Source organism: Cololabis saira, chromosome 21 (assembly GCF_033807715.1).
Source record: "Cololabis saira isolate AMF1-May2022 chromosome 21, fColSai1.1, whole genome shotgun sequence".
In the NCBI taxonomy this organism is placed as follows: Eukaryota; Metazoa; Chordata; class Actinopteri; order Beloniformes; family Belonidae; genus Cololabis; species Cololabis saira.
Genome location: NC_084607.1, coordinates 31373556 through 31394076, shown reverse-complemented (window position 1 = coordinate 31394076; position 20521 = coordinate 31373556). Strand labels below are relative to the sequence as shown.

The window sequence follows — 20521 nt, the reverse complement described above, 5'->3', positions numbered from 1 at the left end:
AGCTGAGTAGGTACTTGTGGAAAAGCACCATATTTCTTAACCGTAGCCTGTCTGCATCACACTTCTTCATGTTTTCTTGTGCCATGTCAGTGATTTGTAGGTTCATCTCATTAGTTTTTGTTTTATTTATGAAAGGGCCGGAGGGTCGAAATGGTCACACGCAGTAATTGACTTTAAAATATAACACATATTTTCCACTTGTTTTAAACAATCTGCTCTTTGATGGTTTGAAGATTAGAGAACATCCTTTTTTTATTTGCAACTGTAAATTGAGTGTAATTTAAAAACACAAAATTACTGTTGTGACCTTTAATTCCTTGTTTAGTTACAGTCTTGTTACAGATGCACTGAAAACCTTTTGTTGTCAAATGGAAACCAGTAAATATATATTTGTACAGCTGGAATTTGTTTTAAAAAAAACAAAGAAAAAAAAACCACAACTATGTAATTCCCATCTCTACTTAGGTGCCTCACATTTCTGTACCTTGGGATGCTGACACTTGTAAGGGGAAAAAAAACTACAAAAAAAACAAATCACAATCATCATTTTGAAGTGTTTTTATTGCACATATGACATGTTTGGTGAAAGGGGCAAAAGGGGAAAAAAGGTTAGTAAAGATGTTGAAACATACACCAAAACAATCAGGTGAAATACTCCTTTATATTTAGTCAACATCAGTGCCATTCTGGTTATTGGGTTAAGTGATTGATAAATTATTAAACAGTTAAAAACAAGTCTACGATGCTATTTTTGGCTGAGTAAATGTAGGGAATTGGATGCACAATGCAGTTAAAATTCTCTCTATAAAAGTCAAGAGAGCGACACTAGATGGCACTCTTCTACAAGTCCTAAATTATGGCTGTTTTATTTTGCCTAAACGGCATTCAAAGCATGAAAGTGAAAGCACCTTTTCTGCTTGAGATTAAAAAGCTGTGCAATTAGTGGTAGCGAGTGGCACCTCCAACATAAGAATGACGTTACATTCAAGACATTCGGTGGGTGTACAGTATTAGTACTTGGACACTTTACGCAAGAAGAAGTTCTACAGTGTGTAAACACAGTGAGCGTCAGAGGGAAATTTAACTCTAACTATACTGTAACTTACGACGGAGTATTAGGGCCAAACTAAGACAAAAAAAAAATGGGAAATTACGAGAATAAAGTCATAATATAATGAGAATAAAGTCGTAAGATTACGAGAATAAAGTCATAATGTTGCGAGAATAAAGTCGTAATAGAATAAAGTCGTAATATTACGAGAATAAAGTCGTAATATTACAAGAATAAAGTCGTAATATTACGAGAATAAAGTCATAATATTACAAGAATAAAGTCGTAATATTACGAGAATAAAGTTGTAATATTACAAGAATAAAGTGGTAATTGAGAACTCTAACAGGAAGATTGTGTTAAAATGTTGAATATTGAGCATCTTGTGAAGTTATATTTATATATTTATAATATATTTAATATTATGACTTTATTCTCAAAATATTACGACTTTATTCTCGTAATATTACGACTTTATTCTCGTAATTTTAGGACTTTATTCTCATATTATTATGACTTTATTTTCGTAATTTATTATTTTTTTTCTTAGTTTGGCCCTAATACTCCGTCGTAGTAACTGGCAATTGCATTAAGTTAAAAAAAAAAAAAAGGACAGTATTACCACTCAAATTGTAGTACAGTAGAGGTATAAATTGGTATTAAATAATCAAGTCTAGCTACCTCAAATTTAGAGTAAAGAACAGTATCTGAATAAATGCACTTTGGTACATAACACCACTGTTTTCTGCACACAAGGTGAAGCCAGCTAAAGTGCAAATAGAGCAATAACACTAAAAGATTTACTACTACGGCATAATGCAAAAGGAAACCTGAAAGGATGGAAGGCATGCGTGCGATACAAAAAACTCCTGGTTAATAACTTTACCAAACTTCAAACGCCTACATACATGAATGCTCCTTTTATAAAAAGCAGGGGAATCCATGTCACAGAAGCCTCTACGATAACAAAATACTCTCTCAAAAACCAAATATTTATAAGTGCTGCAAACAGACTGCATTAATTAACCCCGTAAAATGGCATGCAGAGTAACTTTCCAGGCTTGTTAACTTAACTGTCAGCGCATGCGCTCAAAACGAAGCAGTATCTGCACAAAGCAAAGTCCTCCTGCACTCAGCACACTGGTCCGTCTGGATCTGGAGCTCCCGTGTTCATCCCAAAGCTGGAACAGATTCTTCAGAGCTCTAATGTGGACGTGGGCTCTGTTCCAACCGGCCAAAGTTCAACAGCACCAACACTGTCTCCCGTTTCCTCCCTAGGGATGTTCAGGTACTGCTTCATCAGTCTCAAAACTGGTTTGGAAGGGCAAGAATGTGACGTTACAACTATAAAGAGCTAAAAAATCTCAAATTGCAAGTAAAAAAAGCTGTAGAAAAAAAAAAATCTATAAATAGCAAGGTCAATAAATCAACTTGTGAGTGTTGTTTGGGTTTATTCTAGCTGTAATAACACTAACCAGGGCGATAGAAATGGGCTACAGAATGACATCTTTTGACAAGGTCAGTGTAAACACCTATTTTTTTTTTTCCTTTTAGTCATGGAAAGGCAAATAAATTCTTAAGGATAAAAACATGTTTAGAAAAGACAGGGTATGAAGACGACAATGACGTCAATCTGAGTTAAATAACAGTCTGGAAGGTTTGCTCATCACAAAGACAGTTGTGGTTGGTTGTCTGACGTTAAAGCACAAAGGGAGGGATGTGGGGACGAGGCGGTCCGTGGACTCCTCAGTCGGAGTACTGGTTGTAGCCGTCAAACTCCAGCTCGCTCCCGTTGTCGTAAAAGCCTTCGGTGGGGTTGGGGCAGTACTTGTTGTCGTAAACCTGGCGGGGCAGGCCGTAGGTGGTCATGCCTTGTTGGGACGCCACTTTGTTGGTGCCCATCTGCAGAGAAATGGTGCTGGTGTCGCAGGTCTCCAGGTTCAGCTTCTTGTCAAATATGTGTCTCCTGGTCCCTGGAGCCGTCATTCCCGCCTGGGGGGGCAAAGAGCAAGCTGAAAAGACGTCTCTGCAAAACTGCTGTTTCATACAGCTTCTTAAAGGGGACCTATTATGGCATCTAATCCCTATTTTAAACAGGCTTTGAATGTCTTAAAAACAAGCTTTTGGTTGTTTTTGCTAAATAAATGAGAAATTCAGCCTCTGATCCATGTCTTTATCTTCCCATTCTCTAACCTCATTATCTATGCAGGATTCTGAGTGGGCGGGGCTATGATAATGAGGCTCTGTGCTGATTGGCTGCCTGAATGATGCGATACACCGCTACGAAAAAATGGCGGAAGCTCCGGCCGGCAGAGTTAAGGCTGATTTATGGTTCTGCGTTACACCAACGCAGAGCCTACGGCGTAGGCTACGCGGCGACACGCACCGCCGATTTAACGCAGAACCATAATTCAGGCTTTACACTGTGTCATGCATGCGATGCGAGCGAGCGTTGTGAAAAAAATCAATTCCATTGCTTTATTTTCTATTGGACTGTCCTAACTGGCCTCAGCGACGCAGCGCTGCACCGTTTTGAGCTGAACATTTGTCGGACGCCCTGCTTCTATTTTCTTGTCGCTCGCGTTGAAAGCCGGTTGAAAGCGCTGTAGGAAACGGTCATGGATGAGGAACGGCTGATCCAGTTAGTTGAAATGAGAAGTTATCTCTATGATTCCTCCTCATTTCACTACAAAAACCTCAATAAAGTGGCAGCTGCTGGAGGGAGATGAGCAGAGAGCGTCTGATGTCACGCAGTGCTACGCGATAGTCGGACTCTCGCATGCAGTTACACGGTTTTACAGTTGTGGGCGTGGTTTGCATTTTGGTTACGTAACGAAAATCATCAGGATCTGAACGGCTCGTAGAAGTCACATCACACTGGATGGATCATCCGGGCGGCTGTACAGACACTGCAGAATTTGGTTGCTTTCCTCCTTCTCTGAGTTGGCAGGCTGAGGGGAGACCACTTTATATATGTTAAAGCAAGAAAAAACATGTTTTTCATAATAGGTCCCCTTTAATTTAAAGTCAAGTATAAAAATGCATCATTTTTTTTAAAGATAAAAAAGACATAATGAATATGAACATTGGTAGTTGTTTTTTTTGGCCTGTCTGGAGTTATCCCTTCATTCAAAACACCAAACATGCCGCGGATGCGCTTGTGTGATTTCATGCCAACATTTATCGACCAGCCTCAATCAGAAAAAGCCGTAGGAACCGCCTGCAATGTGTCATGTTCTTGTTGTTAACTTCATATAATTTGTTGTGACCGTCAAGCTTTCATCACTTTGTAAAGTTGTCATTTCCTCTCACAAAACTTACAGTACAAGGCTACGGAAGAGTATTAGGGCCATGCAGGCGAAAAAAAATATTTTAGATTTTTTTTATTGTGCACTTCGAGAAAAAAGTAGAAATGTCGAGAATAATGTTGAAATACAATTTTGAGAGAAAAGTCGAAATGTCAAGATTAATGTTGAAATTTCAAGAATAAAGTCGAAATTTCACCTTTTTTCCTCAACATTTCAACATTATTCTCAACATTTTCTACTTTTTTCTCAAAGTGCATAATGAAAAAAAAATCTTCCTCCTCTAAAATATTATTTTTATTTTTCTCCTGCCTGGCCCTAATACTCTTCCGTACAAGGCAGCTTGGCGTTGCATATGCCAAACAATAACGCTTTTTAGCTGATATTTTGTCTCATTCTCCCTGCAAACGTGACTCAAGTGTATAAAATTAAGATGCTGTCATCGTGTCATCCCTAAATTGTCCCCATGCTCTGCAGGGGACAGGCCAGGAATGCAGGAAGCTCCGTGCAGGACCTGTACCCTCTTCCTCCTCAGCCATGCCTTTGTAATGTGTGCAGAATGTGCTTTGGCATTGCACTTTTGAGAGATACGTACAGTACATGGGCATCCCTGGAAGAAATGCTAAAATCTCAATATACTCTTCTTCATTAATGCTGACATTTACAAAAGGGCAGCGGCCACATGCAGTCACACACACACTGGGCTGCTGACAACAGTCCGTACGGACCTTTGGTCTTTGGTCCTGAACAAAGTGTCAAAAAAGAAACAACCTCTACACTATTGATTCATCTGAGCAGTGTGAGATGGTCCAGCCCAGATGTCTGACATGTTTAGTTAAAAACACCATGTTAGTTTGATGCAGGTCTGGACTGGCCATCAGGAGCAGCGGCTTGGTATAAAGATGGACTGGAGGACAGTTCAATTATGAAGATGAACTGGAGGACAGTGCAGTCGGTATAAAGGCTGAATTATAGTTCTACGTTAAACCAATTCAGAGCCTACGCCGTAGGATACGCGGCTACGCGGGAGTCTCTCCGTAGCCTACGCCGTAGTCTGACCTGCACCTCCCAAAAAATGTAACTACGCGTCGAGGCGACGCAGACCCAATGCAGACCGAGAGGGCTGTGATTGGTTTGCTTGGTAGCAACGCATTTCCGTACCGGTTCTCTCTCGGTCGCCATTGTTCACTGTGACCGGAAAAACCGGAAGCTAAACAAAGAATCAACTAGTGACGACGATAACAATAAAATTGTTGTAATTCAGCCACATTGGAGGGTTTTCGAGCATGAATCGCCTTTTCTTTTCTCCGTAAAAGAATGCAACCCCCTAGCGCTCTGGGGGGGGTATTGCACCGCGGCGAAATGGAGTGATGGAGAAGTCCGAAGGGTTCACGACGGCGTTACGGCAATGGCGTAGGCTCTGCGTTGGTGTAACCCAGAACCTTAAATCAGGCTTAAAGATGAACTGGAAGACAGTCCAGTTCATCTAAGTAACGGATGAGTAGAAGAACATGGATGGATGGATTGAGAATACAAATATTTGGGGAGTTTTTACACTCTATCCCCTTCAGGGTCATCTCAGCCCAGTTGCAGCTCATAAGAACATACAAGGGAATCTACAGTAGAAAAACAAGCTGTTGGTTTAAGTTTGAATTATGTATGAAATATGATTATGTTATTAATATAACGATTAAATCGACGAGTAATTTACTATTGAATTAATCAACAAATATTAGACTCGACCAATCGTTTTTGGAGTCTTTTTTTTTCCAAGAATAAAAAGTTAAAATTCTCAGATTGCAGCTTCCTAAATATAAATATTTGCTGGTTTCTGTAGTCTATGCAGTAAACGTAATGTCTTGGGATTGTGGGCTGTTGGTTAGTACAAAAATAAGAGATTTGAGGATGTCTTCTTGGACTCTGGGGAACAGTGATCAACTTTATAGACCAAAAGCTAAACTGATTGTTTTTTTTTAATTTTTTTTTATTATTTACTTTTTGTATCATTATCAGCTAAATAATCAGCAGCAATTTACTAGAGTAATCTGGCATTTAAGTAATTTACAGACAAAATAATACAGTTGTGCTGTTGGATCTTGTTGTGACTGTAGTATTGAACCTTTTGATAATTGGGGGGGAGAAAAGTACTGGTGGCTGATGGGTTTTGTATTAATGACGTTTAAATTTCAATTAAATAAAAGATAATGATTACTCATGCATACGTGTGTGCATGGATTCATGCTTGTGTGCAGCACCTGCTCAATTGTGAGCATAAGTGTGCAGTGTAAGTAAAGGGGTGGCCTGAGTGAGAGTATGACTTTTTGTCCCAGTGCAGCCCTGGATGGATGGTTTTATTTTGATTTTTTTCAAACTTTTTACAACATGGACAAGGTTCAACAGTCTGAAGGACTTGGTGGGCAGAGATTGCAATGATTCATATATTCATTATAACATTGCAGACCATCTACAGGACCTGACATTAAAATATTTAGAGTCTGGAGGCATCTGTACACAATCGACAAGCCTAAAGCAATATTTAATGGTTGAGATCTCCAGGCCCGCGGGCTGCACTGCATTTGTATTCTGAAGCAAGATGTTTTACAAAACAGAATTGATAAACGATATTATGATGAATTGGTGTGCACTGAACTGGGTTGTGACGAGATTAACATGACAGTTTTTGGGCCGTCTTTAATTGGATCTGACAGTATTTAACTGAAAGGAATTCTTTTAGAGTTAGACTGTATATAAATCTTGAATTAACCTTGGCTATCGTTTCTGAGATGGATTTGTTTTTTAATGGATTGGTACAATATAAATAATGTTAATTGAATTGAATGTGTAGGGATCACTGCTTGGAACTTTGGCTCCACAAAAACAGTTATGAATTAGTTCAATTAACTTTATGTTAACTCTCAAAGACCTGGATCAAGGCAGCTGGACTTTGGTCTTGAAGACATTTCACCTTCCATCCAGAAATCAGATTAGCTGTATTAACGGTATTAGGGGTTGCTCTGATAAGTTTTCTCATATTTGGGAACCTATTCTTTCTCTTGTTAATTCTTTGGCATCCTTGGAAGATTAATTTAAATTGATTTAATTCAATTATAGGGAAGTATGATATTGCTAACCATTTCTATTTTATGTTTATTTAGGGTTCCTCTTATGTCTGTTTATTTAAATTTTTATTATTTTCTATTTATTTAATTTCATTTTATTTTATTATTATTTTTGTTGTTGTTTTCTGTGTCCTGTATTTTATTTTATTACTTTATTTTTCCTATTATTGTCTTCAGTCAGAGTTTGATTGGTAATTGGTACTTACTTTGGGACCTTTTTATAATTATGTATTTTGGGGGGGTTTGTTATGTTAAGTTTGGTGTCTTTTTATTTTACTTTTACTTTTTTGTGTGTGTGTGTGTGTGTGTGGTAAAATATAAAACGGGGTAATTTGTCGAATCCTTTAAAAAATGTTTTTTGTGTAATATGCATTACATCGACTACCCAATAAAGAAACATGAAAAAAAAAAAAGAAATCAGATTAACTGTTGGGGCGTTTCGAATTATATATAATATAAATTGTTAAATTTATGTGAAAGTAAAGATCTGGAGGCTGATGCACACCTAAAAAAACTTGACAAAACAGGTGCGTTGGAGTAGCTTTTTTCCTAAATTTATGTGAAAACCATCAATCCTTCCATCATTTATGTGGGCCATCTTTTTAGGATTAAAAACACTTTTTGCGTCTCTTTTTCTCCAAGAGAAATGTTGTCATACCATCCAGGACAGGAGTGTCTCAGAGAGATGTGACCTCAGCGTACCCACCCACACTAAAAACTGCTTCACCCTCAGGACAACACTCGAGCAGAAAGTGAGCAGTGTCGTGGTCCCAGCCCAGTGAGGTCAGGACTGTGCGGCCTAAGCAGCTCCACAAATGCATCATGCAAAACGAGGGAGAGCCAGCTCAGCCGGTCAAGAGTTAGTGGCCCATCTGCATCTCCAGGAATAAGGGACACTTTTCTGAGGAACATAATTCAACACGTTTTGGACGTTTTTGAAGACGGATGGTTTGAAACAGAAGTTAAGGAAGCCATCTACACTCACCAGCCACTTTATGAGGAAGGCTGTACCAAGTACGCCTAATAAAGTGAGTGTTTGTCAAATGGAAAAATCAATATTACATGGCGGGGACAGACTTATGTTTCATCTATATCAGTACGGTGGCCGACAAGGGCCAAACGCACTGCAATGGCCTAATGCATCTCAGTTAAAGGAGCTTGAGGCAAGAATAAGAAATGAGACTCATTAGCGCTACGACGGCCGTCGGGGGTACTGCAGCCAACAGCGAAGCCGGCACGGGAGAACGTGCATGCAGCGTCATGTGACGTCACATCCGCAGGACAGCACGGGAAATTCGGGCCCGGAATTGCAGCACATTTTGCAGCACACAGCCTGTTCCAGGCAACGGAGAGATACACTAGAGGGCTCATTCTTTTTGGTTTGGAACGCTTCATCTGACATTATTACTAGAAAACTTAAGGCGTATACAAATTTTTTTCATAAATCCTGCCTCCATCCTGCCTCATGCTCCTTTAAGGAAAACGGCTTCAAGTACAGAAACGATTCAAATTCACAAACTCAAAACGAGGTACAAAAAGAGGAACGTGGTGCAAATGAAAAAACGTGCTGCAAAAAACAAAGACAAATGCAGCATCATCAAACGCGCTGCAAATAGAGAAACGATGCAAAGCACAAAACGATATAAAACAAGAAACCATCTTCAAAAGAAAAACGCTTTATAACCGGTCACTACAACCGGTAGTGCTCCAAACCTGCAGGGGGCGCTCTCGGCGTAACGGCTCAATGGACAGACACACGGGATGTAGAGAGAGACCGAACAGCTGACTGTAACGTTAAAATATAATAAAGAAACGTCTCGTAATGTACAGTGTTGTACAGTGATATAAACATCGTATATAAATATAGTCAGATAAAAATCACATTACCGTTCCCGCTGTATGTTTAAACCATGGACGTAAACACTGTGGTTCAGTCAGCTGTTCGGTCTCGGCCCTGTAACCATTGTAAGATAAATAAATTGTAGCCTGTTGCAGTACGGATCGGATTTCTGCCAGTTTGGGGATAAAAATACGCTGCACCATCACTACACTGTGCGCAATGTGCTACAAAATGTTTCTTTTATTAATACAAAGTTTAAAAAAATAATCCAGTGATTTAAATTTCGATACAAGGCTATGCTTTTTCCATTGATGTGAACGAGAGAGACGGCTGTTTTGTCCAACCGGATATTCTGACATCAGATTCTGATGTAGCAACGGAGAATTATTTTTCTGATTGGTCAGTCAGGGACCAATCAGAAGGCTGACAAAAGGTCAATTAGAAGGACTCTCAGTATGGAAAGAGGACTATCCATTACAGATGGAATTCCTGGAGCCACGTTCCCTGAACGCGCAACCTCACAAGATCATTTGAACATCAAATGCCTTTTAGTTTGAACACAACTAGTCTTTTTCTTAATTAATCTTCTCATTTCAACTTCAACCCCAATCTGGTGTTGGCTGCACAAGACAACGTTTGTGCACCAACTGGTGAGCAGTTGACCTGCCGACCTGTTCTGCATCCCTAATGTGGAAAAAATGCATAGATTTGTTACGGCAGCACCGCGGTTTTACGATATCAGGCTGCAGAACGCTGTATAACCATGTTAGAAATTTGAAAAAAGAAAATGTAGAGCTCAGTAAAACAAACACACAAACCTGAACGAAACCCACCCCCTACCAGGCTAAGATCACACTGCAAAAACTCAAAATCTTACCAGGAATATTTGTCTTATTTCTAGTTAAAATGTCTCATTTCTAGTCAAAAAATCTCATTACACTTAAAACAAGAGTTATTACCAGAAAAATAACTTGTTATTTGACAATTTTCACCTGTTTCAAGTAAATTTTCACTTGAAATAAGTAGAAAAATCTGCCAGTGGGACAAGATTTATCTTCTCATTACAAGCAAAATGTAATGAAATTTTTTTTACTAAAAATGAGACATTTTAACTAGAAATAAGACAAATATTCTTGTTAAGATTTTGAGTTTTTGCAGTGCAGAGAGTATGTTTCCATGGTGATTAACATCCTGTGTGCCTTTCCGAACCAAAAACACAGGTTTACTGCTTAATCTGAGTTTAATTTACTCAGTAAAGGCCTGAAACTGCTGAACAGTTGACTGGCATTACTAAGCAAAAGAAATGAGGAAACATTTCAATTTGAAATCTCCTATCTTTTTGAAAAGTGCATCTAATTTCAGAGCCTAATCTTAAATGTTTAATATGTTTTCCTTGTTTGCATTTAAATTGTATGCAGGGTCCCCTCTTTTTGGCCTCCATGTAATACACGTGAGCAAACACAGCATTTAGAATAAAATAATAACGCTCTCCACCTGGCTGGCTCCTTTGTTGGTGCCCATCTGTAGGCTGATGGTGGACTGGTCCATGGGGTTGTCCATGGAGATCTTGGCATCGTACAGGTGACGTCGTGTTCCGTAAGAGGTCATGCCCTTCTGGCTGGCCAGCTTGTTGGTGCCCATCTAGACACAGAGCAGAACGTACATTCAATGATTTACCTGGGTTTTCATTTAAGATCATTTTCTGTTATCATCTATCTGCATAAATCAGCACAGCTGGGACAAAGATCTTCTGGGACGTTTTATCTACAGTCCCATGACGTAAATGACAGGTTTAGTATTTCTGACCTGCAGGCCGATGACGTTCCGTCCTTCCCTGAGCTTCTCGGGAGCGAAGCGTCGCTGCTGCTTCTCAGCATATTTTACTCCTAAATCGTACTTAGAGTGGAAACCTTTAGACTGGGCCTGAAAAAAAGAAGCAGCAGAGACAGACATGCAATAATATAACTGAACAGTGTTTTTCTGAGATCAAGCTTCAAAATGGAGTCACACAGGTGATTAACTGTGTGTGTGTGTGTGTGTGTGTGTGTGTGTGTGTGTGTGTGTGTGTGTGTGTGTGTGTGTGTGTGTGTGTGTGTGTGTGTGTGTGTGTGTGTGTAAACCTCTCCTCACCATTCCAGCTAGAGTGATGAGTGAGCTCTGGACCTGAGTGTGGTTGACATTTTCAAATAGATCGTTGGCCTCAAAGATGTCGTGTAGCTTCAGGCCGTACTCCGTGAGCGCATGGACAAAATTCCCTATGTTTTCCAGCTGAGGAAGACATTAGGCATGATTGAAATGGAATTAGTCTGCAGGATGCATCAAAACGTAGAGTCTTGCTTTAACAGAAAAATTGTTATAGGACTGTCTCAGAAAATTTGAATATTGTGATTTTCTGTAATGCAATTACAAAAACAAAAATGTCATACATTCTGGATTCATTACAAATCAACTGACATATTGCAAGCATTTTATTATTTTAATATTGCTGATCATGGCTTACAGCTTAAGAAAACTCAAATATCCTATCTCAAAAAAATTCAGCAATATTAAAATAATAAAAGGCTTGCAATATTTCAGTTTCAGTTCAATTCGTAATGAATCCAGAATGTATGACATTTTAGTTTTTTTTTTTTTTTTTTTTTTTTTTTTTTTTTAAATTGCATTACAGAAAATAAAGAACTATATCACAATATTCTAATTTTCTGAGACCGTCCTGTATACATTGAAAGAAAAAAAGAAGAAGAAAAAAAAAGAAAAAGAAATTGGTGATAGTTACTACCTTATATGCAATAAACCACACTTTGGGAAATTTAAACCAAATTAAATGTTCAGATCCACTCATGACCCACAGAATTTGTTAGATTTTGAATTTCTTTCATTTGTATACAATAATATAATCAAGAAAGCGGAGGGTGCTGTTACATCAAGTCAGCAATGCTATACGAATCTGTTGACCCAAAGGTTGTGTTTTTACTTTTCAGGTCATTTTTACCTCATTTATAATATTTTGTATTTTAACGATTGTTTTTAAAAAAAAATCTTTAATATGATTTTAGCTAAACTGGTGTCTTTTGATATTCTTTAAAGTTTACATGCTTCACACGATCCCCTCACCGATGGGAAAACTGATGAATACAGTGGTTCTCTATGCTGATGCATTTACTGACCCCCGGAAAAGGCAGCATTGTACTCTGAGATGGGTCTCAGTGGACCGGGCCTGTTCATGTACAGTATAAAAACACTCTCAGGGCACTAGAGTGCGTTACCTTGTGCCAGTTTTGAGTGGAGCGGTTGATCTTCCTTACTGAACCTGGCTGAAGGACGTTGATGAGTCTACAAACACAGGGAGGGTCATTTCAAGTTACAAGCTTTTTTGCAGGATTTCCGGTCGTCGTTGGTCTTTATGCCAAGAGCACCGTGTCTATATCCACTCACTCGCACAGGTGGACTCCATCTTTCAGACTCTCCATGAAGTTGTCCCCCATCCTTTTGCCGGTCACGTCCTCGATCCACAGCCGCAGCTCCTCCTCCTTCTGCGGGTCATACTTGCCGGCCAGCTGAGGACCAGAGCAAAGAGGCAGCGCTTTAATACCCGAGCAGACTCCTGAGGATTCTGTCACGGTTGTTTTAGAGCAAAACAAACAAAAACAGCTGGACATTTTGGTAATATTGTAATACAAGTTATGTGAAACTGCACTTTTTTCCCCCTCTTAAAAGGCATTAATATTAAGTTTACTTCTGTTACTTGTACTGACATCACTAGGCTGTAACCAGCAGGAACAACTATTGTAGTGGCATCCTCGCTCTAAAATTTATTTTTTTTTTACTTAAAAGGGGACCTATTATGAAAATCTAATTTTTTCTTGCTTTAACATATATAAAGTGGTCTCCCCTCAGCCTGCCAACTCAGAGAAGGAGGAAAGCAACCAAATTCTGCAGTGTCTGTACAGCTGCCCGGATGAGCCGTCCAGTGTGATGTGGATCTACGAGCCAATAAGATTCTGCGCATTTTCATTACGTAACCAAAATGCAAACCACGCCCACAACTATAAAACCGTGTAACTGCATACGAGCGTCCGACTATTGTAGCACTGCGTGACATTGGACGCTCTCTGTCCATCTCCCTCCAGCAGCTGCCACTTTATTGAGGTTTTTGTAGTGAAATGAGGAGGAATCATAGAGATAACTTCTCATTTCAACTAACTGGATCAGCTGTTCTCCATCCGTGACCGTTTCCTACAGCGCTTTCAACTGGCCTTCAACGCGAGCGACAGGAAAACGGCCAGCTCAAAACAGCACGCAACACTGCGCAGCGCTGCGGCCAGTTAGGACAGTCCAATAGAAAATAAAGCAATGGAATTGATTTTGTCGCTGACGCTCGCTCACATCGCATGCAGTTATGACACGGTGTAATAACTCCGCCGGCTGGAGCTTCCGCCATTTTTCCGTAGCGGTGTATTGCGTCATTCAGGCAGCCAATCAGCACAGAGCCTCATTATCATAGCCCCGCCCACTCAGAATCCTGCATAGATAATGAGGTTAGAGACTGGGAAGATAAAGACATGGATCAGAGGCTGAATTTCTAATTTATTTAGCAAAAACAATCAAAAGCTTGTTTTTAAGACATTCAAGGCCTGTTTAAATAGGGATTAGATGCCATAATAGTAGGGCTGCACGATTCTGGACAAAATGAGAATCACGATTTTTTTGCTTAGAATTGAGATCACGATTTTCTCACGATTTTTTTCCAATATAAAATTTATTGCACTTATTTATTGCACTTAACTTTGCAACAGCTGAACAAAAATATAATAACAATAAACATCTCTTGTCTTCTTTACACAAACCTTTGAATAATTTAAACAATAACAATTTTGAACAATATTTGTTCCTCCCTGAGTTGAACACCCTTTCAGAAAGGGGACTTGTAACAGATCCTGTAGTTCTGAGGCAACAAATTATTCCTCTGGCTGGGATGAACCCCCCATTGCCTTTTGCTGCTATTAAGAAGCTGCCGATACAAAAGGTAAACGTTACAAAAAATATGATGGTGCCTGATAAAAGACTGGCATCAACTTTGTAACAGCTGACATTGAACATAAAAACAATAAACATAAAAAAAAAAAAAAAATTTAAATCGTCGTCATTTGGAAATTAGATTGCGTTCAAGCATGAATCGAGATCGCGATTTTTTAACGATTAATCGTGCAGCCCTACATAATAGGTCCCCTTTAATTCTTTTTGTGGTTTTGTTTTCATGAGAGGAGGTGAATTAAGAGTGTCCCCAGGCTGCTCCTTGACCTGGGCCGTACCTTACCATGTGTTGTAGGACCTCCCTCCCTGTGATGGTACCAGGGGCCTCCGCTACTACGACTTCATCACTCTCATTGTTGTTATGATGTCCAGCAAAAACGTTATGAATTACCGCGAGTTCATTCAGGTTCTTAGATTTTCATTTCAATTCCTGATGCTTTCTCTTTCAGATTTAAAAAAAAAATAAATACGAAAATTCAACTACTCTTCCACATGAAAAGTGTGGCATTTTAAAATATGAACAAAAGTGATCATGAAAATATTCGCCAGACTGAAGAAGGACTGTTTATGTCTTAAATCAGAGAAACTGTCCGGGGTGATTCACTCTCGCAGTTTTTTTCCCCCCGTTATTATTTTCAGATTTCGGTTAAAATAACTCTCTGTTCTTTCTCATAAGAGATAGAACAGCATAAGTGAAAGTCTTACTGTTTAATAAAAAGCGCTTTGAGATGAGGTGTATAAAAAGAACAGGAAGAAAAATGAAAATGAAAAAGGCCTGTGGACATTCCTGCATGCAGAACCCCACTGGCCTCCTTCTTCCCTCTCCATGTATTTCCTAACAAACACACTGCTCTAATACTTTAAATTCTGGCATGGGGTTTAAGGCACCCCCACCCTCAACCCCTCCCCTCTCCCTCTCTTTCTTTCACACACACGCGTGCACACACACACACACACAGAACCTTTTCCTGAAAGTTCTGCAGATAAGTCTGCACAGTCTGGGATCAGTAGCCAACTCAAACAAGTATTTCAAAGCAGCAGGGATAGTGTGGCTTCCAGTCCATCACACCAAAATTGGGAGAAACAGCTTTCCCAAACACTCCTCCCTCTGCTCTGACCGTGTTGCTCTGCCTCTCCTATTGACTTGGCTCATATTTCTCCCTCTCGCAGACTTTCTCTCATTCTCTCCTGCTCCTCTCCCCGCGGGTTTCCCAGAATCTGCCCTTTTACAGCGAGCTCGCCTTTCAGAAAGCAAGCCCACATCTGCTCCGGACGGACCAAAACTGTCAGAACCTGCTTTCTGGGGTTTAAAAAGATGGTTTTAGCGCATAACGCACGTACTTTAGAGGAATGGCTGCGGTATGGAGACAACAATGGCCCGTGACTCAAGAAACAAACCTGACAGTTACAGCTACTTCCACGTAAAACCAGACATTATAATAATCATCCTCAATCAAACCTGCCACTAATAAAGTCTCAAAAGTTGTTTAACACCCATCTGTGAAACAAGCGCTTAAAAATACCAGGATGTGTAGAAAATCACCATCAGGGTAAGATCAACAACTGCAAATGATAGAAAACTGCTAAAAGCTAACATATTTACATCTAACATTGCATTAGAAATATCCTCAGCTGTTTTTTAATGTTTGCCAGCGTTTACTTAAATAACCAATCAAAAAATAGCAGTCATGCCAGGCCAAGGTTAAAGTTCATCAGTAGGAACCCTTAAAGTATCTTAGCAATTCCTTGCTAAAGGGAAAAGAAATACAGTCGTTTAAATATTATTAAAGTAGATGGAGCCCCATAGATGACGTTCAGAGTATAACGGCATTTTTAGGTCGTGAATAGTGATCTGCTGTTGTTAGTTGTAGGAATACGAGCTAATATCACCTAGTTCACATTCAGGTAAAACATCATTTTTTCCAGCCTGGGCTTATATTTCTGTCCAGATGCCATTCTAGATGAAAATCAGATTTTGATAAGCTTTTTTTTAAGATAAATTATATTTTTCTAATGATCTACAATCAGAATTCCTGTGGCCCATGTTGTTTTTTTATCTAATTCTTCACAGTATTCACAGCGATTTAAATGGTTACGAGTTGTATAAGGTTAGTATTTCAGTGCTGTTATGTTTCTATTCATTCACATAACTACAAACTCAAAGGAAAATGTAATGCAATCAGTTGTTTTCAGGCTAACAAGCTGCTGTTTAGATGACAAAATGTTGTTTTTTTGCAGAGGAAAAGTTTTCACAAAGATTAGCCACGAGCAGCAGAAGCAGCAGCGGGATGACGGTAAATGTTAAAGCCCTGTTTGACATCAGGACACAGACAGGTCTCCAACGCCGGCTACCGTAATCACCTGGGCAGGTCATACCAGACCAAGTAAGGCAAATATCATTCAGCCCTCTGAAAACTGAGCAATTCATTGTTTGGGTTGCATGAATGAAATGTTATGTTTGCAAAAGAGCAATTATTTTAAAAAGGATTGACTGGATGCCCTGACAGAATCTCAGACTATTCGCAGCGTTGGATACGACCACAACTACAAAAGGAACAAGCCAAGAGTGTAAATATTTGAAGATGCTGAGCTGTTTTTATCAGATATGTGGACATTTCTACATAAACAAAGAAATAGAAAGTCTCCTACAGCAATGTGGAAGGAGGAGACGTGATTAGCATGTCTTTGCGAGCCTCATATCCCTCCTGTCCACCTGGGTTCTGTCAGGACGGCGTTTTGTTATTCCTGACTCTTGTGTAAACTGTTTGGAATAAGGACACTTCCTCAAGTTCCAGCCAGAGTCTGGTCTCTCCTTAAAAGGCCATCATAATCCCGATGTACCTGCCAGTCCGTGTTCTGCAGCTCATGTCATCGCAGCATCACCCAAGAAGCCCATCAACTGAATTAAAAGATCTGATTTCCCCCTCCACTTAACGCCCGGGCCGGCTCTGCTCTGTTCTGGGTCACAGGGACGGAGGTCTGAGCCGGCCCGGCGGTGAGGAGGCTGCTGACGGCTGGACAGAATTAATGACAGGAATGCAGGCTTCACAGAGAGCAGTGGAGGGAAATTAAAGAGCCGCTGAGAGCCGGAGCTATTCAGAGGAGAGGGGGGGCGGGGGGGGTCACATCCCTCCAGGACAATGAGGATAATGATGATGGCGATGACGGTCATCTGCACGCTGCAGCAATCACAAGCTGCTAAATGCAAACTATAAGCCGCTCCGACTCATTTAAGCGTGATTTGTCAGAACAGAGGCAGAGGGAACACAGTAAAGTGGAAAATACACGGCTACCTGGTGATATTTTGATGATTTTAAATATCATAGGACAGATTTAAGTTTTGGAGGTTTCTAGCTCTATTGAAAAGTAAGTACACCCAGTCAGAAATTCACCTAACCGTTTCAAAATTAAGTTTATTTGGCAGCTTGCTGCATCACAGATTGATATTCTTCCATTATACTTCCATTTCTCACATTTGATGAAATCTGATGCATTTTTATATTGCATATTAAACTATTAACAGGAGCAGTTTAGACTCATCCTAAATAATTTGAATGTTTATTGCCCCAACACTTGAATAAACCAAAAGCAGAGCAACCGAGTGCTCCAATACATCCCAAACTGCCTCATCCTTCTTCTTCTAAAACTAAAAGTCCCGACCCTTCATGATCAAACGAAATATTTTGGCCACTAAAACCTGCTGTACTTTTTAGCTCTGAAATAATCACCTCCTCCCACGAGGCAGGGGCGTGTCACCTGAGCTGCCTGTCAAATGTACCTCCTGGCATCAGGCTGGGATGACATTTCATCCAGTTACTGCATCATTTTTAAATCACATCACTTTCACATGCATTCATGAATCTGCTTCAGGATCTATTTTTCTTCTCCAAATATTTGCTAAAGGGGATACTTACTTCTTGCCATGGCTTAAAAATGACATGAACGTGGGTTCCCAATCAGTTTGATGAGACCACAGAGGTGGCAGATCTACACTGTTTGTTGAATTCAAATCTTTATTCGTGCGTACAACAAAAAGAAGTTTTTGTGTATCAGTTTGTGGAATTAAACTGTGGAATGGTTTGAATTTGGAGTTAAAAGAAGGTACAAACATAAAACAATTTAAGAAGAAATATAAATAAATGGTTTATTTGAGGTATAAAAGTGAAGACTGTGTTTAAAGATCACCAGCTGTGTGTGCTGGTATTTTGTCATGTTGTCTTTGTATGTTTATATACTTAGATATACGTATTATATTTATATCATAGTTATATTATTTTTAAGATAGAGCTTACAACTTGTATTAAAACAGGTTATTTTTGTAAAAATTATATATATTCATACAAATTAGTGTATAGTATAAATAAAAAAACAGACATATAATTTATGTTTAGTTGTGGAAAGGGGGTGGGATTAAATAAATGTATACTACTGTAACTTGAAATATATGTTTTGATGATGGTTTTTTTTCTTTATGTGGTGGAATGCCCACCTGTTTTTGTTTTCTTGCCTTTTTTCTTGGTTTTTTTTTTTACATGTTCTAAATGAAAAAACCCCCCAGAATAATCCTGGTGAAATCACATACCTTACTCTTGACTTCAGCTGAGAGTCCGAAGGCTGGTCCGCTCCTGAAATGCGTGCTCATTCTGTTTCTGTATGTAAATAAGCCAGAGGAGCGGCTTATGTCCGGGGAGAGGAGGAAATCCTGCACGTCTCGTATCTGCAGAAACCTTCAGATACAGGAGCCAAGTCGACCTGGGACCAGCTGATCAGACTTTCGGACAACTTTCCAACACTTTTCTGAATCTTTATAAACGCGTCCCATGTGTGTGCTCGCTGATTGGTCGAGAGCGCCGACCAATCAGGAGCGGCCTCCCCGCGTGTGGGGGCGGGGCCAGAGGGGGGCTGATGTCACCGCTCGGGCATTGCTCTGAAAACGCTGTCACTTTTTCCATCTGCACTCCAGTTTCTCTGATTCCCGGGATGATTCTCGCTTGGATTAAATTCCTCTTTCCCCTCGTGATGTCACCGTGACGTTCTGATTTGATTTGATATTTGATTTGATGTGTTTATTTGGTCACGTTGTAGAAGTCAGTAGTCAATACAAAGTTTTTTTGCATGTAGATCAAGCAAGGATCAAAAGGTGTAGACTGAAGCCAAAGCTTATTTTGTCTACCCTTTTAACACAATGTCCCACTATAGTGCAAGATATGTGATAAAGTTCTTTATTTTCTGTAATGCAATAAAAAAAAACATGTCATACATTCTGGATTCATTACAATTCAACTGAAATATTGCAAGCCTTTTATTATTTTAATATTGCTGATTATGGCTTACAGTTTAAGATTAAGATTCCACGAATAATCTAATTTTTTGAGATAGGATATTTGAGTTGTATTAAGCTGTAAGCCATAATCAGCAATATTAAAATAATAAAAGGCTTGCAATATTTCAGTTGATTTGTAATGAATCCAGAATGTATGACATTTTAGTTTTTGTAATTGCATTACAGAAAATCACAATATTCAAATTTTCTGAGACAGTCCTGTATATTACAGAAAGAAAGAAACAAAGTAAATAAATAAGAAAAAGAAATGTTGCTCAAACTGGCCTATCTCAGCTTAACAGCATCAAGATGTTCATATTTACACACGTGCATACATTCATCCACACACACCAAACCCACCTATATATACATTGCTGTGCATACATACATACATATATATGTACTTATTTATACCTGTATACACATACATACATGTACATACATATACACTCATCTACACATACATAAGCATTCATATACATACATCCATATACATGCATCCTTCCATAGACATAATACACACATAGTTCTGTCCATAATTTTGCAATAAATCTACATAATGTGGCTATGCCAATGATTTATAATTATTTATTTTTGAAATTTTTTAGTGTATTACACAGTTTCATTTCACTATCAATGTTGTTCCACAGATTGACTCCTTTTACTGAGATGCATCTCTGTTTCACGCTCGTTCATAATGACTGACTCTGCGTTGGAAGAGCTTCTGAACACAGTCAGGGAGCATGTTACTATTTATTTTAAACATAAACTGAGCGGTTTTAAAACCGGTCACGTTCCGCTGGAGCTGTGACCGCTCATCGTTTACAAATGTTATAAATGAGCACTGAA

General features: G+C 39.3%; 1 protein-coding gene across 1 annotated transcript; it reads right to left on the bottom strand.

The window, feature by feature from the left end:
* Nucleotides 1-543: 543 nt before the first annotated feature.
* cnn1b (calponin 1, basic, smooth muscle, b) lies at nucleotides 544-19119 on the bottom strand. The gene is made up of 7 exons (XM_061710937.1): nucleotides 18932-19119; nucleotides 12751-12872; nucleotides 12582-12648; nucleotides 11446-11583; nucleotides 11122-11238; nucleotides 10810-10956; nucleotides 544-3043 (listed from the first exon to the last, which is right to left on the bottom strand). Exons 1-7 carry the CDS (start codon nucleotides 18989-18991, stop codon nucleotides 2798-2800), a joined length of 897 nt encoding a protein of 298 aa, XP_061566921.1. The 5' UTR covers nucleotides 18992-19119; the 3' UTR covers nucleotides 544-2797.
* Nucleotides 19120-20521: the final 1402 nt, after the last annotated feature.

Bases quoted from the DNA above. Each gene is read 5' to 3' on its own strand.
- cnn1b (XM_061710937.1), bottom strand. From the start codon at position 18,991: ATGAGCACGCATTTCAGGAGCGGACCAGCCTTCGGACTCTCAGCTGAA. The intron at 12,873-18,931 runs GTATGTGATTTC...TCTGGTCCTCAG, and splicing joins CAGCTGAAGTCAAGAGTAAG to CTGGCCGGCAAGTATGACCC. The intron at 11,239-11,445 runs GTGAGGAGAGGT...TCTTTTTTTCAG, and splicing joins TCATCACTCTAGCTGGAATG to GCCCAGTCTAAAGGTTTCCA.